This window comes from Marmota flaviventris, chromosome 11 (assembly GCF_047511675.1).
Source record: "Marmota flaviventris isolate mMarFla1 chromosome 11, mMarFla1.hap1, whole genome shotgun sequence".
Classification (NCBI taxonomy): Eukaryota; Metazoa; Chordata; class Mammalia; order Rodentia; family Sciuridae; genus Marmota; species Marmota flaviventris.
In genome coordinates, this window is record NC_092508.1 from 4,373,296 (window position 1) to 4,394,911 (window position 21,616).

The 21,616-nt window shown below is 51.1% G+C and overlaps 1 protein-coding gene across 7 annotated transcripts in view; it reads right to left on the reverse strand.

Annotated features, from left to right (window-relative positions):
- Positions 1 to 21,616, reverse strand: part of Agap1 (ArfGAP with GTPase domain, ankyrin repeat and PH domain 1) — a 483,685-nt gene that overhangs the window by 130,733 nt on the left and 331,336 nt on the right. For 3 of the 7 annotated variants that reach the window (XM_027956196.2, XM_071619520.1, XM_071619517.1), the window contains one exon: positions 16,657 to 16,815. The exons of the other annotated variants lie outside the window; for them this stretch is intronic. In XM_027956196.2, coding sequence (XP_027811997.1) covers positions 16,657 to 16,815 — 159 coding nt within the window. The remainder of the gene's footprint in view (positions 1 to 16,656; positions 16,816 to 21,616) is intronic. 7 annotated transcript variants of the gene reach the window in all.

The window sequence follows — 21,616 nt, forward strand, 5'->3', positions numbered from 1 at the left end:
TGTGTTTTATATTGACATGAGACGAGTGGTTCGGCATGGGACCTGTGAGAAACTCGAGTGCTGAGGTGAGCCCTCCACTGGGGACATCCAGTTCACACCTGTTTCCCAGTGGGATTATTAACATGTGCTCACTGCACTCTATGTCATTCTGCTTTGTTTTCTTAGGGACACCGGGGACTGAACCCAGAGATGCTCCACCATCGAAATATATCCTCAGCCCCCTTTTCTGAATTTTATTTTGAGGCAGGGTCTCAATTGCCCAGGATGACTTCAAACTCCTGCTTCGATCTTCCCGCCTCAGTGGGATTACAGGTGTGCGCCACCACACCTGGTTTACAATCTTAGTTCTACCCTGAAATCATTTCCAAAAATGACAAGAGCAAAGTTAAGAGAAATCTACTCATCTTATCAATTTAAGCTTTGGACAAGTAAGAGGTTCTATTAAAACATGAAGTGGCCCCCTGCGACCTGCCCTCAATATCTCAATGTCCCTAAATCTCATGATAAATAATCTAAGGCACCACTGGGAAATACACCTGGGTCTGGTGAAGGCTGGGGCAGCTTGTAACAGCACGGATAATTTTAACCTGCCTGGGAATCTGTCCAGTACTGGACTTGGGATGACTGTGTCCACTAACAGAACCACAAAGATGCCGTGAACATGCCCCCATCCCAAACTGCAGGCCAGGAGCCATTTCATTTTCTGAAGTGCTGTTCAAAGCACATGATTTTAAAATAGTTAAATGATATTAGCTAGATGTGTCTTTCCTATTTTGTCTTTTTCACAAAAAAAGTGAGAAATTAAGAGTATAATGTCTAGAATCAGGTGTGATGTTCATAATGGAGGTGGGGCTGGGGGTACAGCTTCGTGGTGGAGGGCTTACCTTGTAAGCACAAAGCCCTGGGCTCTATCCCAGCACCAAAAGAGAAGTAAGTAAATTAAAATGGGGGCAAACTCATTTCTGGCAAATAAATAATGAAAAATTCAGCATTAATATCAGAACTTTTTTTTTTTTAAAGGACTGACTTCATTTGTTCCACTGAAGTTCATATTATTTTAACCGCTGTCTCCTGACTGGAAAACAAACAAAAAAAGCAAATACATAAATAAAGTAAATTTTTAGAGTTTTTTTTTTTTTTTAAAAAAAAAGCATTCTGAGATCTTGGGCTGGAATTTGCTTGAAGTTTGAAGCATCTTCTTTGTCCTGGCTAAGATCTTGTCAATACAGTTCAGTCAGATACTATGGTCGATCTTTGGGGAAAATTGCTTTAAAATAAAATGAAAGATAAGATTGTGTTCCAAAACATAATGACTGACATTTTTCTCTTTTTCCTGAAGCAGAAGCCCCAGCCCCCTGTGGCTGATGGAAGGGTCAGGAGTGGGTGCCGCAGACGGGGCTCTGCAATCGCTCTCCATCAAAGAACAGCCCATTCTCCTTCCTCTCCCCCACTGCCGCCTTTCATCCCCTGGGGTGAGGTTAAAAGCAGCCACTGCCCACCAGCCTCCCCAGCAGGGCCTCCTCCCTGCCTGTGGACGGCCAGCCCCTTCCTCGGCAGCCAGGCCATTCCTTCTTTCTCCCCCTGGCCTGCGCCAGCTGTGAGCACCTCTGATTTCCTTTTTCGTTGCTCTTGCCACTTGTCCCTGCTGGTCCCTGCGATGTCCACAGCATGGCCCTCCTGCTCGTCCTTGGGGTCCTATCCTGCCAGCTCCAGTGCCCTGGCTGGGCTGAAGGAACCCTGGAGTCAAGGTCAGGGGAGGGGGCATTCCTAGGAATTCAGCACCTGAGACTGCGAGGAGCTTCCTACTGCAGAGCTGCCCAGGCCACAGCCCAGAGCTTTACCCAGCCTGATGGGCTGGGCCAGCAAACCCTCACTCTCCACCACTGGGCTTCACGTCCTCCCCGTTGCTCTTACCTGGCTCCAGAAAAGGAGGACAGGTGTATTTTCTTCGGCAACATTCAAGCTGCGTTTCCTAATTCTACATCTAAGGACACTTCTTCCTAGGCCAAGGTCTCTATCCTCTCTGGGAAACTGTCCATTCTGTATGAACAGGCGGCTGGTGGCTGGAGGGACAAGCAGAACAAGGGAGATGCGGGGGGCGAGTTCGGCTGAGTTCTGCCAGGGGGTGAACGCAGCTGGAGCAACCAAGTGCATTCTGCTCTCATTGTCTGAGGACCACGGAAACGGACCAAAGAAGGCGCTGACAGGTGACGAGAGTGCGGCGCTCAAGGCTTAACAGGTGAAGTGGGCACACCAATGGAGCCCACCAAGCACGCTCGGAGTGGCGGGTCTGCAGAGCCTTGGGTTCCTGGAGATCCAGGCAGATCTGCTCAACTGTGCAGCGCGAGAGTAAGAAGAGGCTAGGTGACGTCCAGAGAAGGGACTGGAACGAGGCAGATCCGGAGTTTCACACCACGTCTGACCTCTTTGGCGGAGCACGGGCCTACCCCACACTCTTGATGTGCCACGGCTGCACATCTCACAGAGCACTTTGTAGTGCATGCTTCCAGAAAACATCAGTGACATTTTTTAGATACCGTTATTTATTTATTTTTATGTGGTGCTGAGGATCAAACCCAGTGCCTTACACGTGCTAGGCCAGCGCTCTACCACCGAGTCACAACCCCAGCCCCTCATCAGTGACATTCTATGAGGGTAGGGGCCTGCCTACGTTTGACAGCACACCTGGTACTTGGCAGAAACAAATCTGAGTTTCTATACCACGGGAGAAGGGCCCAGGGCAGGCGGGAACATTTTCTGAATACGAAAAAGTCTGATGTTTTCAACCTGATGAAACTCTTAAGTTGTGGCCCATGCTACTGTGGCCACTTTATGTCCATAAATAACTGCTTAAGTCTTGCAGCCGCCTGTCTCCCTGTGCACGGAGCAGCTCCACAGAGCAGCACTGGGATTCCACCGGGTTGTGGGACCCAGGAGTCTGGGCCCTGGTAAAACATGGGTCCTGCTGCCCCACCATCCTGAGAGCCACCACTGCCCAGCTCTGCCACTGCCAGTCAAGGGCCACTGTCCATTATCACCAAGGGGGACTCATTGCACTTGTGCTTTCAGAAAGTAAAGTTGGAAACTGAATCTCTCTGCAGCTGAAGTGAAGTGCAAACCTTCAACTCCTCCTCATGTGTTCTAGCTCCACAATTCATGTCTGAAAGTAATTCTATTTGAAATCTTTTCAATACAAGTATACTTATTGCCGAAAGCTGAACACACAGGGTGGGAATACAGGTCAGGTGGCCCTGGGTCCCCTGCCCTCCCAGCTGACGTCCACAGCAGCCTGTGCACCGTGGGAAGTCCACCTGGCCCACAGCTGGGCTCCCGTCCACACATGGCACCCCCAATCCTCATCAGCTGCATGACCTCGGCAAGACATTTAAATTCTCGAAGACTGTTTTCTTCCTTAAAAACGAAGACAGCAGTACCATTTCACAGAGCCGCAGATTTAGCAGGTGACACACATGACGCATGTAGTCGGGGGCTGAGCATGTGGACTGTGGTCACTTTAAGCTGTTCACACCGTCTCATGATGCCCAGAAACCTTGCTCGGTTGACAGTCAGTGACTGTTCCCCTACTGACGCAGACACTACGCTTGGCCTAGGAACGTGGTGACAGGACAGATCCCCAGCCTCAAGGAGGATGAAATTGGGGGGGAAACACGTGACAGGTAACAGGATAACGAGTGTGCTGCGGAAGTTCCTGGCATGGGGAGTGGTGTGGGTAAGTGCACCAGGGAAGCTGAATGGACAGTCTCTTATTCACCTTCCAGTGCTGGGGACAGGACCTGGGCCGTGAAAGCACCAGTCCCCAAGCCATATCTTTAGCCCTGTGGCTGAGTTTAAGTCGGTGGCACAGCTTCACTGAGAAGGTGGCACCCCAAGGACACGCGGCAGAGTGCCACACTCCCCAAGGGTCACACACTGAGCGTGGTCACAGCCCGTGGCACTACTGAGAGGTGCTGAGAGCCTGGGGAGTGGGCCTAATTGGAGGAAGTCATGGGCACGCCCCTCCACAGGACATTGGTCCCTGGCCCCTTCCGCTCTCTCTTTGCTTCCTGGCTGCCAGGAGGTGAGCAGGTTCTTCTGCCACAATGCTGTGCCTTTCCACAGGTCCCAAGTGACAGGGCCAAGAGACGAGGGACTGAAACCGCTCAAGACCTCAAGCCCAAACAAACCTTTCCTTCTTACCAGCTGATTTTTTCAGGTATTTTGTCGCAGAGGCAGAAAGCGGACTAACAGAGATGTTCCCAAGGATGGCCCGTGAAAAGGCCCTGGGGTGAGAAGCTCAAGCAGGGCCACGTTGAGGCGCAGGACCTCACAGCACTGTGCTGGCTTACCCACGGGACCCACACCACACACGCACTGTTTAACACAGCTGTCTTTCCAAGGTACGACTTAGGAAGTAACATTATAATGGTACACAATGTCCCCTGGAGGGACCTCCCAATGCCCCACTACTGGTCACAGAGGTCGTTTCATTTCTGCACTGTTTCAGACTCTGTGGGAACTGGATGCACTGGTAGCTATTCCCTTTGAAGTCACATTAAGTACATGGGAATGATATTCTATGACATGGAAAATTTTAATGTGTTAATTTGAAGTGGAAAAAGCCTGGAACGATGCAGTCTTATTTTTGGAAATGAAAAAAACCACACACATAAACTGGGATGGTACACAGCCTCACATCTGAGCTTTTCTTTTTGGGACTGGGGCTGTAACCCAGGGGCTCCTTACCCCCGAGCCACATTCCCAGCCCTTTTTATTTTTCATTTTGAGACAGGGTCTTGCTAAGTTGCTTAGGACTGGCTAACTAAGTTGCCCAGGCTGATCTTCAACCTGCCATTTCCCTGCCCCAGCCTCCGGAGTTCGAGATTACGGTGTGAGCCATGGTGTCCAGCAAGAATTTCTCTCTCTCACTCTTAAACCAAAAAGCTTATCTTTATTTTTAATTTTTCTAAAATGCAGTGTTTTGTTATTGGGGGAAAATGCACGGATATTGTCAAGACTAGCAAAGGACAACAGAAGTAACCACACCTGCCACCACATTGGAATATGCACGATGACACCCAGGCACGGGATGTCGTGGGACACCAGTGTGTGTACCATCCATGCTTCTAAAATAGGAAGAATCAAATGAAAAGTATAGCAATGCTTAGTGCAATTTTAAGGAAAATTAGTTAAAAGGACAAATAGTTTCTTTTAAAACAAGTCACTTGTTCAGGAACGTGGACTGGAAGCATTTGACAGCTAATGCCTTGGTTCAGGATGCTGCCAGGGGCCCAGAAGAAAGGTGACTGTAAGAACAGGCGCTGGCCTCGGTGACAGCCCAAGGCTTGGCTGCTTTCGATGGCAGCGTGTGGTGATAATTTTTCCAGAACGCCCTGCCCGAGTGGATGCTGCAGCCTTACAAATCTCATCTGGGGGCCTGACGGCCTCTCGCTGTCGCTACCACGGCTTCCTGATTGATGGGGGCCTGACGTGCCCCCAGACTTCAATTCCCCTGGTGCCAACACCATAAAGGCCGTGTGCACAGAGATGCTCAAGTGGTGCTTCCGGACACAGCCCCAGGGCGTGTGGTGTGCAAGGACGCAGCACCTGGCAGTGGCTTGGCAGTTGTCATTCTGGGGGTGTGGAGGTACGTATTTTACTTCTGCATTAATGAAAAGCTTGATATAAAATGAAGAAAGGGTCAACAGCCGGCTTAAAGTTGAGCTTCCAGTTTTGAAGAATGAAGCTTAAAATTCTGAAGCACATAAAGTAATCCTGTCTTTTAATTCCGTCGTATATAAGAAATAGTGCTAAAGCAGCTCAGTTATAACTGCAGAGTTATCTCAGTTATAACTGCAGACTCCAGAGGACCATTTATTTATAAACACCATGAAAAATAGAGTGTCCACCTAAAAAGATAACTGGTAAGACTGTTAACTTGACAGATGTCTTAGACAGCGGCTCTCACACTGAGGCTGAATTCTTGAACTATAACTAGATGAAAAGATCAGGGGTGAACATTGTATGATGTGTTTATTGATAATGTTAAGCTCCCCACAATTCTGTACTTTAAATGTAATTGCTTTTCTGCAAATAAGGGTACGTTCTAAGAGACTCTGAAATATATATAGAAACACTTCCCTGCAAATGTACTAAGATTTTAAAAATCCCACTGCAGAAATAATGTAGCAATTAAAACAGCATTTATAACTAAATATGCTTAAAATGCTTCTTCATATAAAAGGGTAAAATTTTAAGTCATTTAAATAACCATCTGCTTCTATGTGATATAAAATTTTTAGTATCACTGTGTAATTAATATTAATATCACTTTCTGTTAATAATCTCATCTGTCAGATAATAAAACAAAAATGTAACAAAAGATGTTCACTGAAAGAAATTTAAGGATGCAAAACCAGAGTAAGATACACAACGTGCCGCAGGTTTGAGGCTGACCCTGATCAGTCGCAGGAAGCGGTCACCTGTCATCTGTCTTTCCTCCCAGCCTTCTCATAAGGACTTGTCTGCCACTCTTCCCCAGTGCTCATTTCTGGGCCTTTGCTCTTGGTACCCTAATTTTTTAAAAGCCCTTTGGGTCCTTCCCCTTTTGCATATGTTTATAAATTCTAAGACAGGAAGGAAGGGGGGATTGAAAAAGATTTCAGCAGCATTAAGTTGACAGTCGGCAATGTCGCCAGGGAGGAGTATGGCTGGAGTTCTCCAACTGCTGGATCCCGCGGTTGAGCCTCTGAGCAGAGCACAGAAATACAAAGTGATTTCCTCATCTGAGTGGTCTGGAACCACGAGAGAGAGAATCCTGCATTGCTTAAAGATACACCCCGCCAGGGCCCGACGTCCTGCAGCTGCAAGCACATGCGCTCACTCCGAGTTTCCTTGCAGCTGGAGAACCAGCACGGGCACTTGACCATCTTTGAACGCTACTCCCCCAGCTGTATGTGAGGCTGAGGTGATAAATGTGTTCTCTTTTTCTCCACTCTAAAGTTAAGTTGAAAATTTTGTAGCTGAAAATGTAGGGATCAAAAAAAAAAAAAGGTCAAGTAATTTTGTATGATTTTTATATTTCTGTATTTTAGGAAGTTTTAGTAATTTAAGTTAATACACATTGTTGTGTTAGACCACTGAGAAGTGACTTGACCAAACACTGGGCCACACAGCTAAAAGGGAGACGGAGGCACAGAGCCCCTGGAAGGAGGTCAGCATGGGTGGCTTACTACTCCCACTCCCTGCCCCCCAGGGGTCTGTCTGCTCTCCAGATGTTAACTCTCGCAGACCCCGTGAGCTCTCAAAACCATGCCACTCTGTCCTTGAAAGATGTAAGGGTGCTCTCCTGCCTGGGCTCAAGGGCCTCCCCTCCCGCCCCTCTGCCCTTGAGCAGCTGCCAGCCCCACAGAGCCCTGCACAGGCCCACGCTCTCTTCCTGTATGGACACCACACGCCTTCAGCATGCTGAGGTCCTAGCAGTACTGAAAGCCAATGGATGTGTTTATCTTCTTGGGGGCCACTTCCAATCCACCATGGGCCCCACTGCACATGATAAAGCGCTTACTGCATACAGTTGTACCTTGCCACCTGAAGGTGATTGGTTCCAGAATCCCCTTGGATACCAAGATGGCAGATGCCCAAGTCACTCATAAAATGGGGTAGCACTGGCATTAAGCTAGGCAGGTCCCCAGGATTCTTTAAGCCTCTCTAGATAACTTATAATACCTAATGCAATGGACATGCTCTGTACATGTGCTATGTACTGTTTAGGGAATAACAAGAAGAAAAAAAATCTGCACATGTTCAGTACAGATGCAAATTTTCCCCTCAAATATTTCTGATCTGCAGTTCATTGAGTCCATGGAAGCAAAACCCATCAATACAGAGAGGCGACTGGACCTGTCGAGTGAACGAACAGATGAACGAGCTGCCGTTCTGTGCCGGCTGAGAACTCGCGCTGGGTTCCACTTGCTTGTGCAAGCTGACTTCAGAGCGCTAATGTGTGTCCTGGCAACCAGCACCCCCGTTCTACTTGTCCCCACTTGACAGAGAGCATTTCAATCTGTCTACTCATTGACTTTCTGTCTCTCTCCCATCAGTCCTGGAGAGATTCAGCACTGTCTGGCTCCCTGCTGCACCCCAGGGCCAGGGCAGTGGGTGGCAAGTAAGTGGTCAACAAATACTTGTTGGATAAAAGTTTCTGGCTACCAAATTCAGTGACTGCTGTGTAACGCACTGGGTGCAGAAGACCCTTGCCTGACGTGGCTGTGAGTTCACTCATGACTCAGCTCGGGCCACCAGCATGGAAGGCAGGAAACTCAGGTCTCACTCTGTTACTAATTTTAAAATTTTCTATTGCTGATCTCTCTGCTGAAAATGTTTTCTGCTGGACACTGAACACACTGTGACCAATGTGCTTCGTTCTGTGTAAGGGACACCAGCTCTATTAACACCTAGTTTCTAAAGTGTGAAGACCAAGATACTAAACCTTAAGAATTCTAAGAGTTACATCGCAGAGGCTGGCAGAGGCCCGGGGGCTCTTTCTGCAGGCCCAGCCAGCAATGCAGCCTCTGCCGCGCGGCCTGGTCCTAACTGGGGAGCTCTGGTGGCCCGCCAGGTGTGCTTATTTGCTAACACATCAGGAACACTGAATGAGGACATGCTGGGTGTTGCCCAGGACCTCAAGGACATGGAGAGAGACAACACTCTGAAGCCTCTTCTCACGGCATTTATGCTTCCTGGAGAGGATAACGCAGAAAGCAGAACAGGGTCACACACAACAAGATGGCAGGGTGACACCTTCTGGAGGGGCAGGACACAAGGTGCACAGTGTAAGCCAGGTCCCAAGCAAGCCAACACACGCAACCCAAACCAGAGTCCAGGGAAAGGTGTGTGGAGAGGGCAACTGAGGCACCTCGGGCACACGGCAGCTGAGGTCTGAGCAGGGCCTGAGCCTGGCAGGGCGAAGCTGCAGCTTGGAGAGGGACAGGGGGGTGGACATGGATGCAGAAACAGGGCCGACCAGTGGGGGGCTTGTCAACCAGCGATCAAGGACTAGGAGTGAGTTCCACAGGCAGGGAAGCCACCAGGAGGCTGTGTGGGACACGCAAGCTGGCTCAAACATGGTTTCTGTTTGAAGATGAGTTTCCTGCTGCGAGGACAAACTTTGGGGAGCAAGGACATAAGCCAGTGGGCGAGTCTGCCCTGAGGGGCAGGGCTGGGGGGAACAGGGTGGACGCAGGGGCTGGAGCAGCAGAGCCAGGCGGAGTAGCTTTCGCAAGCTGAGGGTCAAGGAGGATTCAGCAGCGACTTTGTGAGTGTGTCCTGAGTTACCAGGAGGAAGAGACGGGAAAAGGAACTCAAAACAGCCTCTTCAGGTAAGGGGAAACAGACGGGAGAGGACGCAGCTGGAACAGTCCCCTCTCAGGTGTCACCAGGTGTCCTATCACCGCAGGCTGCTCTTTATCAAAAGCACGTCCTTCCTGCAACTCCTACTCCACTGCTCTGGTCTAGTTCTCGGGCAGTCCCGGGAACCCACAGAACACGATGGCCTCCCATGCTCCTGAGCGCCATCCCCCTCACCGCGCACACCCCCACACGAGCGCTCCTCAGCGAGCGCTGGCTGAAAATGCCCAGGGAACCTTCCCCTACCCAGCCTTCATCTCAGCCACACGAATCCGATCTTCAGCTGCTTGCCGTCCAGACCATCATTTTAAAAAACTATGTCCAAGCGCAGAACGTGAGGGGGTTCGAGAACGCTTCCCCGGAGGCCCTGCCCCCTGGTTCTCCATCATTTTGAACACTGCCTTCGGATCCTTCCCTACACCCTGGAGCAGATCTGGATACGGCCCTATTTGCTAATGTCTTTATCTTTATCTAAGTGTGACCCCACAAGAGCCCAGCAGGCCCGGAGTGGCCTGGGCACAGTGAGCGCCATGAGGTGGCAGGCCACCCCTACCCTTTGCACAGACAGAGGCTGCGCAGTGTTTCCATAGACAAGCTGCTCCCAGGCCTGCCCCGCCAAGGTCCGGTGCCCCTGTCTACTATTTGTACGGTTGGAATTCGAGAACTTCTCTGAGCTTTGACCCATTCTGTAATCTCTAAGTCTGGAGATCTAGATGGCGACTCTGGGTCCCCATAGTGTCCCCGTGTCTGAGGACCTCACCCTTCCTGTTCCTGCTCAGCGAAGCAGCCATGCTGAGCAGCACAGCTCAGATAACAACTTAGTGGCAACTAAGACACAGCCTCTCCAAGTCCAGCCTGGCCACCATACTGCCACGTTAGCATACTGCCCTCTATCTCCATTTCCGCCCTCAGGTGAGGGTCACACTGGTCTTCTTCTCATGGGTCCTGTGCCTGGCACATATTGAATGTCACACCGTGTCATAACTGGGGCCATCCTGTGCTCAGAGATAGTTACCAGCAATCCTGCTTCCACCTGCTAGACTGCAGTAGCATGGTCCCCATCCCCCACTGTGACAAGCATAAAGGTCTCTAGGTATCACCAAGAGTCCCCGGGGGTAAAAAACACCCTGTTGAGGACCACTGGCCTAGATGAAGAGACTGCGGACCAGGTGCTGTAACAACTTGCCTCCTTCTCCACCGTGTTTCAAACCATTCCCAGGTTTTTGCCTGGCAATGACGGGAGGGCTCCCGCTCCCTCTTCTCGTAATCGGGACAGCATCTGACTGTCCTGCTTCTCCTGGGTCAGCAGCTACTGCTGGAAATAGCTGATGGGAAGGAACTAAGGAGACAAAGTACAAAGATGCAACATTCTGATCAGGAGGGAAAAAATCCACCTTTCCCCCCTGTGGCCAGTTACCCTAGGAAGCTTCCGCTTCTCCCCGGCCACCTGCAGAGACAGGAACACAGGCTCTGCCGAGAAGGGAGCCGGGGTCATCCTTTCAATTAGGCCGACTAGCCTGGTGAGCGGAGCAGACCCCCGCGGCGGAGAGCAGTGCCCAGCTTTGAGAGATGAGAGCCTGGGGGTCCTCTAACACCAGCCTGCGCTGAAGGCTGATGACGAACCCCAGGGGACGGCTCCTGAATGCCAGCCAAGCTTGGGAAGGAATTGATAAAGGGAAGTTCAGGTCAGCCAGAGAGGAGAAAATGCATATCTATATGATAATGTGTTTCCGTAAAAGGCAAGTGCTATGAAAAAAAACAAATAATTTTTATGATACATTGTTTCTGTTTCTGAGCATTCATCCCTCCTTTAAAAAATACAGCAGAGGAAGAGAAATATAAGCTTTGGAATCAGAAAGACCACGGGTTGAATTTGGGCCAATTATCAGGAGTGCGTGATCTTTGTTTCTCAGTATTTTTGAATCATTATCAGACAGGGATAATGACTCTGAGGGAATCAACACTAGATATGATGCTCATGAGATTGAAGGCAATGAGACACACGCCCCGCCCCAAACCCCGAAAATCCTGCACCTAACACCTCCCGGTGGGTTTGGTGGTGCCCCACTACCACCACCCGCTGGTCAGGCACTAAAATTGTCAGTGTAACACCCAAAGGGAAAAAGTGCTCGAACTACAAATATTAAAACCGCTGAATGGACAGTTTCGTATTCTTGAACCCAGTTACGGCATGCACGCTGGGACCTCTGCGGTCTCTAATGCAGGTTGCTGACTTTTTATCGGGTTGGCTCTATGGGAAGAGAAGAAAGGGAGAGCAATACCCAAGCATAACAGGGAAAAAATATTTAAAAGTCAGCAAAATTGAAATGCTTCCAATTCAGGATCCACTGTCTAGTCACCATAGAGTCTGGGGGAAGACACGATCGAGTGGTTAGAAGAAAGCAGGGACAGACATAGGTACACACCAGCTCACACGCAGGCACACACCGGGCACAACTTCTGTGCAGAGAAGGGAAAGAAGGTGCTCGGTGCTGACCAGGCTGCAGGTGGCCTGGAGAAGGCCGCCTGGGGGAGGCCGAGGAGCAGCACTAGAGAGCCACGTGAATAAATGCAGCTTTAGCAGTGACGCCAGCCACAGCGGGGAAGATAAACTGTTGGACTGAAGCAATCGGGGACGGGGCGGAGCCATCAGCAGGACCCACAGTCAGGAGGTGGGGCGCGCGGCTGCCACAGACACACAATGGCTGAGGCCCCCGGCCAAGGCTGGCACCCGCAGGACACAGTGACGGGGACAGCGCCTAGGCACTTGGGAAGGAAGGCTGACAAATGCACGGGGGCACGGGGTCCGCTCTGTCCCTCAGCACAGGTGTGACACATCTGAAGACACCTCTCGCCTTGAAGTGAGCTATGACTACCAGGTATGCTACAAATGACCCCCCAGGGCACCCTGCGCCCCACTGCAGTGCTAACTCCTGCTGACACTTCCAGAGAAAATTACCTGCAGAGAAAATGATTAATAAAAAAGGAAATTACAGGCTTCCAGTAAGATTCAAGAAAACCCTCAGCCAATAGTTGTCGCAGAGATAATTGTTCTGAATCTATCAATAAAGCTAAGCTGCCCCTTCATTGACTGCAAACACCAATTTCTTTCACCCAGGGTTATAAGTTGGTGTTCACGGGCTCACTACTGCCATTACGGTGATAAACAGTTTAAACCACAACAGGATCTGACATGTAGATCAATTCTGGGTCCATAAAGAATCTACACAAGAGGTTCCAGGACAGGAATTTACAGCCACCAGTTTTTATTCTCTCTTGCTGCAAAAATTACTTCTGTCAAACACTTAGGAGAGTGAGAAAAAATGTAAAAAAATTAATTTTTCATGTACTACTGGAACAGCCTTTTTCAATGCAGAAGCTCAAGATGAATACGTTCTGCATTTAAAAAATTACGCCAACCAGCATGTGGTACTTAGTTGGAAGAGGGATCCAATCCTCCAAGCGGCTCGCCAGCCAGCAATTTGAAACCCTGAACAGAGCTGTCTGGGTTTTCTCTAAGGGCAGATGCGGGGCTCATGTTAGCAACGCCAAATTATATTAGACGTTTAATTTTAAACCTCAGGTACTTAAATGTAAAGGCTTACAACAGTAATAGTCATAAAGCAGTGGGGCATTCCATTTCACAGAATGGATTCTTCTCTGCTTCTCCTCTTAATTTAGCCAGCACCCCCTGTTTCCTAGTTTGGCCCACGACAAAGCCATCTATCTAATTAGGAGTTGCTCACAGCTGCCTGAGCGCAGAGGCCCCGGGGGAACTGGGTGTCAAAGGGGAAGATTGAAAAGTTCTCTGGAGCCAAAGTCTTAATTTCGGATGTGTGCGTGTGGGGCGGGGGTGGGGGCAGAGAAGAGATGAATCCTGAGGCTGTTGTTGTTATGGCGTTTTACCGTAATGCTGGTGACCGCGGCGGCATGCTCAGCGCACGGGTAGGTGTGCTCCAAGGCTGCTCAGCCCCACCTCCTTGGGCCAGCCCTGCCAGTGTCTAAGGACTCCGAAATCCAAACCAGAGATGGTGAGGGCCTGGTGGGGGGTAAAATACCTTCAAACAGGAGCGCGGGAGTGTGTCCAGCATTAACTGCAACTTCATAAAGAATGGCAGAAAGCCCTTATTTGTGTTTGTTTCCTTTGTGATTAACTTCCAAGTTCCCTGGGAATGCTTATGCCAAAGGTCTTGGAACTGACCTATAAACACCTCACTGAAGTGCCCCCAGTCAGATTCTGCACCCTGGTGCTCACGGAAGGCAGCTGGGCTTTGGCCACTGATAATCAACATGGTAAAGGCGGAAATGGTGCAAGGCGGAAATGGTGCCAGCCGGAGGGCGGCCAGGACAGTGCCCTCCTGGAAGATAGGGGTGTGTTCAGGGGTGTGAGGGTAGCCTGGACTTCTGCATGGCTAGCTACTGACACCAGGGGCTGTCAGATGCCACTGTGTGCAGGGACCACACTTTGAGACAAGGATCTAGACTTCAGCATGCAACACTGTCCCTGGCAGGGCCTGCAACCACACAGGTCACTGGGTCCTGTGGCCCGGGTTCTGGACTCCATGGGTCTGGAATGGGGACGGATTGTTTGCATTTCCAAGTAGGTCCAAGGGGTAGCCGATGGAGAATGAAGACCAAGGCCTGCGATCAGGCTTGAGCAATCATCTTGGTCCTAAGCAGAAAGAGACCTGAACAAGCCATCTGACTTCGGGACCCGCCCCCCCAGAGAAACTGGAGCTAAGAACAGGATCTACTCCATGAGAATAAGGGAGATAATCCACATGGAGCCTGAAATGAATATCAGCTCTTATTATCGTTTCCTTCTCAAAAACACATCAGCTCTGACATACCATCATGGCAGAAAACACAGGTGTCGGGCCGGCCCCCGGAACCGCAGGAACCATACTCTGCACCACTCTGCCGTCTTCCTGGTCTTTGATGTTTAAAGACCCGGATCCACAGCCACTCTGGCCTCTCAACACTCTGCTCTTCCCCTTCTCTCCTCATTTTGCAGCACACAACTCATACCTTTCACTTCCGAGTGGCTCCTGGGCTGTTCCATTTCCCTTTTCGTCCCCTGTGTCTTTGTCCAAAATGCCCCAGTGCTTATAACAACTTCCTGCCACTCTGTACAATATCCACCTGGCCCTGCTGTTCTCCCTGATGAACTCGTCAGCCCTCAACTCCCACACAGGGTCAGCCCTGGCTGGCCTCCACCTCCCTAGGCAGGCCTACACCCAGGAAACAGGCCTGGGTGTCCGATTTCCTGGGCACAGGCTCGAGTGCTGTATGGCCAGGGAGCACACAGGTCTCTGCCAGACACCCAGCGTGCTCACATACAAGTTACTTTGCAGTTTAAAGAACAGCCTTCAAATGCAGGTGACTGCAGCCGTGTGTAGTGTGACAGGCAGTGTGTAAACACGCGTGTACAGCTCCGTGTAACAAACCTCCATGGAAAGTGACTTCCAGCCAAACCAAGGACTAGAAATGATGACGTCTCAGGATCTGTCCTTGTGGAAATGCCCGCGTGTGTGGCTGTTGGCAGGAGGGAAGGCTATCTAGTGAGTCAGTTCTAATTTGTACTTTAGGCACTTCAGATACTGTGTCAAAATGTTCTACGTGCAGAGAGGCAAAGGCGTGTGGGGGCCGCTGTCCTTCAGGAGCTCCCATACCACTCCCATGTGCACAGCGAATAGAACCTCGGAACTGCCGCTCTGCTCGGACTGGTGCCTCACTGACTCTCTGGCAAAGGAGCTGCTTTTCGGTCTGAGCTGCTGCATGACAAGGCGGGGCCTCGGTGACACCACGCGAACATCGGACTCGGGGAGGCTCAGCTGGGCTCCGTGTGAGCACGCCACCACGGGGCCTCAGCGATGGGAATGCGCGAGGTATTTTGAAGTACTTGAAAATAAAACGCTTCAGTGTGTGAACTAGCTCCTGAAAAAGGTCACCAGGGTGAAAACAGTGGTCGGTATTAGAGTCCACATGCCACGCGCAGCAGCTCATGCCTATGGACGGAGAGTGTGGTGGACAGTGAGGGACAGTGAGAGGACAGAGGAGGGGTATCTGCTGGAGGCTGAGGCACATGGGTCTGGTCAGGGAGGGGAGAGAAGGCAGGGGCTCATCTATAATGACCCTAACTCATTCCACTGGGGGTCTCTAGGTATCATCAGGGCTCAGGTGAAGGGCAGAGCATCCAAGGGTCCCTGCAAGGGCTGGTGTCCGATGCTCACTATCTCCCAAAGCGTCTTTTTTGGAGTCGGGAGGGAGCCGTGGACTGGACATGGGTGCGTGCTATCTCTGTGCCCCCAGGAGCAAGCTTTCGCAGGCCTGTGCTGCTGCGGCAGCGCTGGAATCACCTTGACTGCCTCCTTGCATGGAGAGGCTTTCCTTTAAGGCCTCTGTGTGGCCATCTCCGCCAAGGGAGTGTGGAGTAACGAGAAGTAAGGATGATGTTTACCCAGAGCAGGGTCCTGCCGCAGCAGCTGGTGGGTCCTCAGGGAAGACCTGATGCTGCATCTTTTAATTAGAACAAATTATGCTAAAATTATCCTCAAAGCCTGTCTGATAGATTGTGTACAACAGTGGGAATTCCCTTAAATACCAGTGAACAGGCCACAGACAAAATGCCACAGGCGGAGCCTGCTGTGGCCAGCAAGGGTGCCCTCCATGTGATGATTCATGCTTCAACTGCATCAAAAGAGTTTCCTTTGCACATCTGTCCCCTAGGAAGCAGGCCACACTTGTCAAAAATTAAAACAATGCAGAAGAAGTGAGGAATTACAGAGGGACGCTCCAGAATCTAGAGGGGCACCAGGAACCCTAGAAAACTGACAACAGACTACATTCACCCTAACAATGTACGACGTGCGCTGAGGCGGACGCAGGCCATGCGGCGTCGGGCAGTGTGATCAGGGACGTGACAGCTGATGTTGAGTCTCACCCAGCATCTCCCTGTCTCGTGACATTGGGCAAGCCACTTGTCCTGTCTGCAGCCCCAGTTTCCAAATCTGTCCAATGGGGATAAACATCTACTCCCTGAGCAGAGGGGACAGAGGAGATGATGCAGATGAGAGACTATCAAGAACAAACGCTCCACAGGTGACAGGCGAGACCGGTACTGCTGTCAGAGGGACCCAAGGGTTTTGTGCTCCATGTGGAGCACATTCAACTCAGGCATCTTGCCCAGCCCCTGGTTCACATGGAGGACCAGGAGGTGGCCGCGGTCTGTGGGGCTGGGCCCCCTCTTACCACTGCTGATGGCCGAGTTTGCAATGACCGTAGCCTCACTCCACTGGTCGGCACTGGAGACTGAGTAGGAGCGCTGGTGCATGCCGTCGGGTCGGCTGTTGAAGGAGACCAGGCTGACGCCGCTTGCCATCTGAGACCCAGACGCACTAGTGACATTCCCTAGGAATAAACAAGTCAGGTGAACACCACGGCGGACTGCAGACCACAGAAGGCAGCACGAGGTAAGTCTACAGGGCCTCTTGCTGGCACCCAGTGTACCTGACCACCGAGAGCCACTGTCGTCCTGCATTGGCTAATGGAAGCACCATACGGCAAAGGGCAGCGAGGAATAAGGGTGGTGCACATCTTGCTGCTGCTGGACGGAGCCACGCGAAGGACCCTGAAGCTCAGATGGCCGCACAGAAAGCAGCCCCCAAGACACAACCCTACCATAGCCATGAAGAAAGAGACCAGTCAGCCCCAGAAGAGTGGCCAGGGCAGGAGGGGGCTACAGACGCCTGCAGCCAACCTGTCCACAGACTAGCCACACGTGCTCAACCACCAGAGTCATGCGTCTGGTGCCAGAGGATGAAGCTACGGTGCAGCGCTACTTTATGATCAACACAAATCAAAGTGCCCAGACGCGACCATGGAGGAGACACAGACTCCGGGACCAGATAACTTTACTCTTAACCTTGAAATGACTAAGCAGAGGAAAAATAACCTCAGCGACTTCACAGTGCGTGTGGGATGTGATGAAAAATGATTCCATTGTACACTTAATGATTTCAATCAGTTGCTCAACATCAAAATGAATTATTATCTGGTCACACCAATTGTAGACTCAAAAACATAATTAAGTGCTTTTCTCTAAAGCTCAGCCAATCATACCTGCAGCTCCTGAATCAGTCTGTTAGATCTAGAGGGGTTGGTTGGTCTTTTTTTTTTTTTTAAACTTTTCTTCAATTGTTTTAGTTCAGAGCCAATTAAGTTCTAAACTGTTTCAGTGGAGGGTTTTCACAGCACAGGGTTTTAAATGTGCAGCCCATTAGCAGTTCCTAAATCTGGCCAATTACCAGAATTTCCCGTGGAGCTTTTTAAAAATAGAGGCTTCAAGATCAGGCTTCTGATTTTGATTCAGGAGGTCTGGGGATAAGCTTGGGGAATATGCATTTTCAAAAGCACTCTGGCGATTTAGGGGCCAGGGAGAGGAACCAGGGCTCTCCCCAAACAAGTGGCCTCATGTAAGCATGTGCAGCCTGGAAAGTTAATTCACCGAGGGGCAGGGTGGGGCCCTACCACACACGTGCTGACGGAGACAAACGGTCTTGCTTTAGAAAATATATTCCTACCTTAAGATACCTATTTTATGCCGTTGCCTGAACTGGGACCATAAAAGAAATTAGTCACAGCTGTTCTAACCTAGTCCAGAAAACCGCTGGAAGTGACGCAGGAAGCTGCGAACCTTGCAGCCAAGGGCCCAGCGCAGAGGCATGGCCTGGGAGTCCTCCGGGATCGCAGAGTCCCAGGCACCCGGGCCCTGGAAGTCCAGTAAGGTGTCCAGGTGACTCAGGGCACATTAAGTCTGCATGGGCCGGCTGCAGCACTCAGGTTAATTAAAAAACAAACCCCCAAACAAACTAACTAGTAAGACAAAACACCTGTAGCCACGGTGCCTCACTGCAGACCCCTGCTCCGGAAGGCACTCAAGCAGGAAGGGCACAGACTCCGGTCGGAAGCCTCAGGTCCTGCCTCCTCTGCCCAGGTGCAGGCTCTTGAGCTGGCTCCCCCCAGTTCTCGTGTTCTGAAAGCTCCATGCTATGGTTTGGACCTTCTGACACCCCAGACACACGCAGCTACCTCCGAGTCCTGCATCCTGAGTGACAGTGTCATGGGAGCACACCCCCAGCCCTGTCCTTGTACCACTCCTCCCAGCTGCCTGGGGAGGGGCCAGCCTTCCCAGGGAAACATCACAGCTGTCCCGGTCGGTGGCCGCCCTGGAGCTGTCCCCTGGGCATGGGGTGCCTTGGTTGGAACCCTGCTACAAAAGGGCGTTCAGAACTCAGGGGGTAGGTTGGCTGGGGCACCTCTGGCAGCCTGTGACCACAATCCTGTGCTCGTCCTGGGGGCATCCATAAGGGCGGCATCTGTCAGCTCCCACACCTTTAGCCTCTCCTGGGCTCCACTAATGGACGGCAGAGCGGGGCAGTGAGCTGCCCCGTGTGTTCTGGGCTCCCCTCCTGAGAGGCACCTTGGGCTGGCTGCGCAGCTCTGCTGGAGGAGTGCTTGGGTGCTCCCCCTTCTCCTTGGCCCTGGGGGCCTACAGGTGGCCTGGGCCATCCATGCCAGCGCTGGTGCCTGCACTGTCCCCTGTGTTTCTCTTCCCCAGGGACCTCGATCCCACACATCACCCATCAGGGCTGGACTTGGGGAAGAGACGCTGCTGAAGAGCAGCTCGCGGGGCTCCCTGGCCTCACCCTGCCTCTATCACACGACTTCCCAGCAGGACACCCCCGACATTTCTACGGAAGGTGAAAGGGAAAGAGGGAAAAGTGGTGGAAGGACAGAGAGAAGCCACCCCGAGCAGGGCGCGACACCTCCTGGTTGTCACCCAGACTTCTGTGCCAGGCACCCCAGCCTGCTCTGCCCGCGGGACCCCTGCCTGTGGCCCGACTATCAGGGAGGTGACTGTCTTCTCTCTACAGTGCCCACTGGAACCCCGACAGGCCACCACGAGTGTGGAACCTCTATGTGATCCCAGCTTCAGGCACACAAGGCCCGACGCTGGAAGACCTGAAGGAAATTCACTCTGTCTGTCCGTCCATCTTGGGGTCAGTGCTCTCCCTGCTCACCCACCCTGAGGCCATTCCCAGGACAGCCAGGCTAACAGCCTTGCAAGACCACTTCCTTGAAGGCAGAGGAAGTCATTTTAGTGCGTCCGTCTCTGGCTACTGAAGCAAACTCCAGAAAGAAGTATCCGCGTGCACACGAGGTCAGCAGGTGGGACTGCCCGCAAGACAGGAAGAGCAGGCGACCGCGGAGCTGCCTGAGAAAGGGCTGGTGTGCACCTCGGGGCGCCATCCTCCCACTGCTGACTGACAGCCAGACTGGCTGTTGCTAAGGCATCTGTGGCTGGTCTGCTGGTCCTCAAACTTCTTGCTGTTTATGAAATGAAATTTAAGAATGAGTAACACAGTAAGATGCTGGAGTGGCTGGGAGGTGGCCTTCTACCTCCTGAGGGTAGAAGGAGGTAGAGGGGGTCTCCAGGGACCCAAACAGGGACCCAAGGGACCAAGAACCTCCTGGTACCCACATGAGGTTCTGAATCAGCTGGGCTGCTCCCTCACAGCAGGTGCGCTAGAACCATCAGCCTGCCAAGGGCCCCTTCCCCATCCACCCCCCAGTCCCAACTGTGGGTCTCAACAGAAGCACCACGACTGGATTTCAGCCTAATCCGTGTACATACGGACACACAGTTATAAATGTGTAATTCTTTTTAAAGTGTTATTTATTTTTGATACTGCGATTGAACCCAGGTGTGCTTTACCACTGAGCTACAGCCCAAGCCCTTGCTAAGTTCCTGGGGCTGGCTTCAAACTTGTGATCCTCCTGCCTTAGCCTTCCAAGTTGGCGGGGTTATAGACCTGCACCAATCACATGGTAAAAGTCCAAATTTTTAAAGCCAGATGTGTATACTTGTGTCTTGGAGTCTGGGTTGAGCATTCAACTTAGTTAGCAATAATTTCTTTCCCTCCTAAGTAGACTCAAGCTGGGAGGCTCCATCGAAACACGGGTACTTTCTGGCATCCCCTGGGAAATGAGCATGCCCAGCAGCTGTGTTTTGCTCAGAAACAATAAGCTGACCATCTCCACCTCTGCACCTGATGCAGGGTGGCACCACTGCCACCTGGCGCACTGCCTGGCCATCCATTCAACCTCCTGTCCACCTGGTTTCTGGTCTCTGGTTGAGTCACACAATATTCCAAAAAGTATGCACAGAAAAATTCTCAGAAATGAAACATTTCTGGCTTTCTCTTAAGGGAGTAAATCTCTCTCTTTTAAAAAAAATATTCATTTACTTTAATATCAGTTAAACTTTTCCTGAAAAGACCAACTAATTATGACATAAAGAAACAAGTGTTTTCTGTGATGATACAGAATATATTTGCTGAACTGAAAACAAACAAAAATGAATGGTAGCAAACAGCCTCTGCCCTCAAGAGTTGAGGAGTCCACAGACAGGGAGTCGCCTTTAAACGCAAACCCACCAGGAGAGATGCTTCCCGGGTGAGGCAGCCCAGGGCCCAGAGACTTCTTCCCGACACCCTGGGAGCAACCCACAGCTGCCATGCGTCTCCTCAGGTATTTGGTCACCCGCTGGGGCACTGCTCCACTTACAATCAACCATAGACCAAAGAACCCCTAAATGTTTAGCAAATACTTTTGATAACGTCAAATATTCTAAACTAATTCCAATAATCTGTAATACTCATTTTTACACACACATACGCTAACAAACTCAAACGTGGAACTTCATTTCTGTTCTTGATTGAAAGTCATTAATTAATTGGCCACATGATACCGTCTAGGCAATTTCTGCATGTCAGCACCTACCTGGATCTGCCTACGTGAGACCACACGGGCAGGCCCCTAAGCGTAAAAGGAGATGATACATTTAGGATGGTCTTCTCCTCTCTAGGTACTTGAGGGCTACCTGGCTCATGGCATGGTAATTTGTTTCAGGTTAAGGAGTTATTTATTAAGGCTGAAGGGCTTGAGTTTCTTGTTTGTGAAGCCAACCACTCGATCGTCTGAGAGGTAAGGACCCTGACCTTAAGACCACCCAAGACTCACGGGTGACTCTACTGTCCCAGTCACTGTCAGGTCAGGCTGAAGAGTGCCCTGGGCTGTGGGGCCAGATACGCCCAGGCCCTCAGGAGTAGACAGACCATTGCTGGGCAGGAGGTCAGGGGCAGCCACA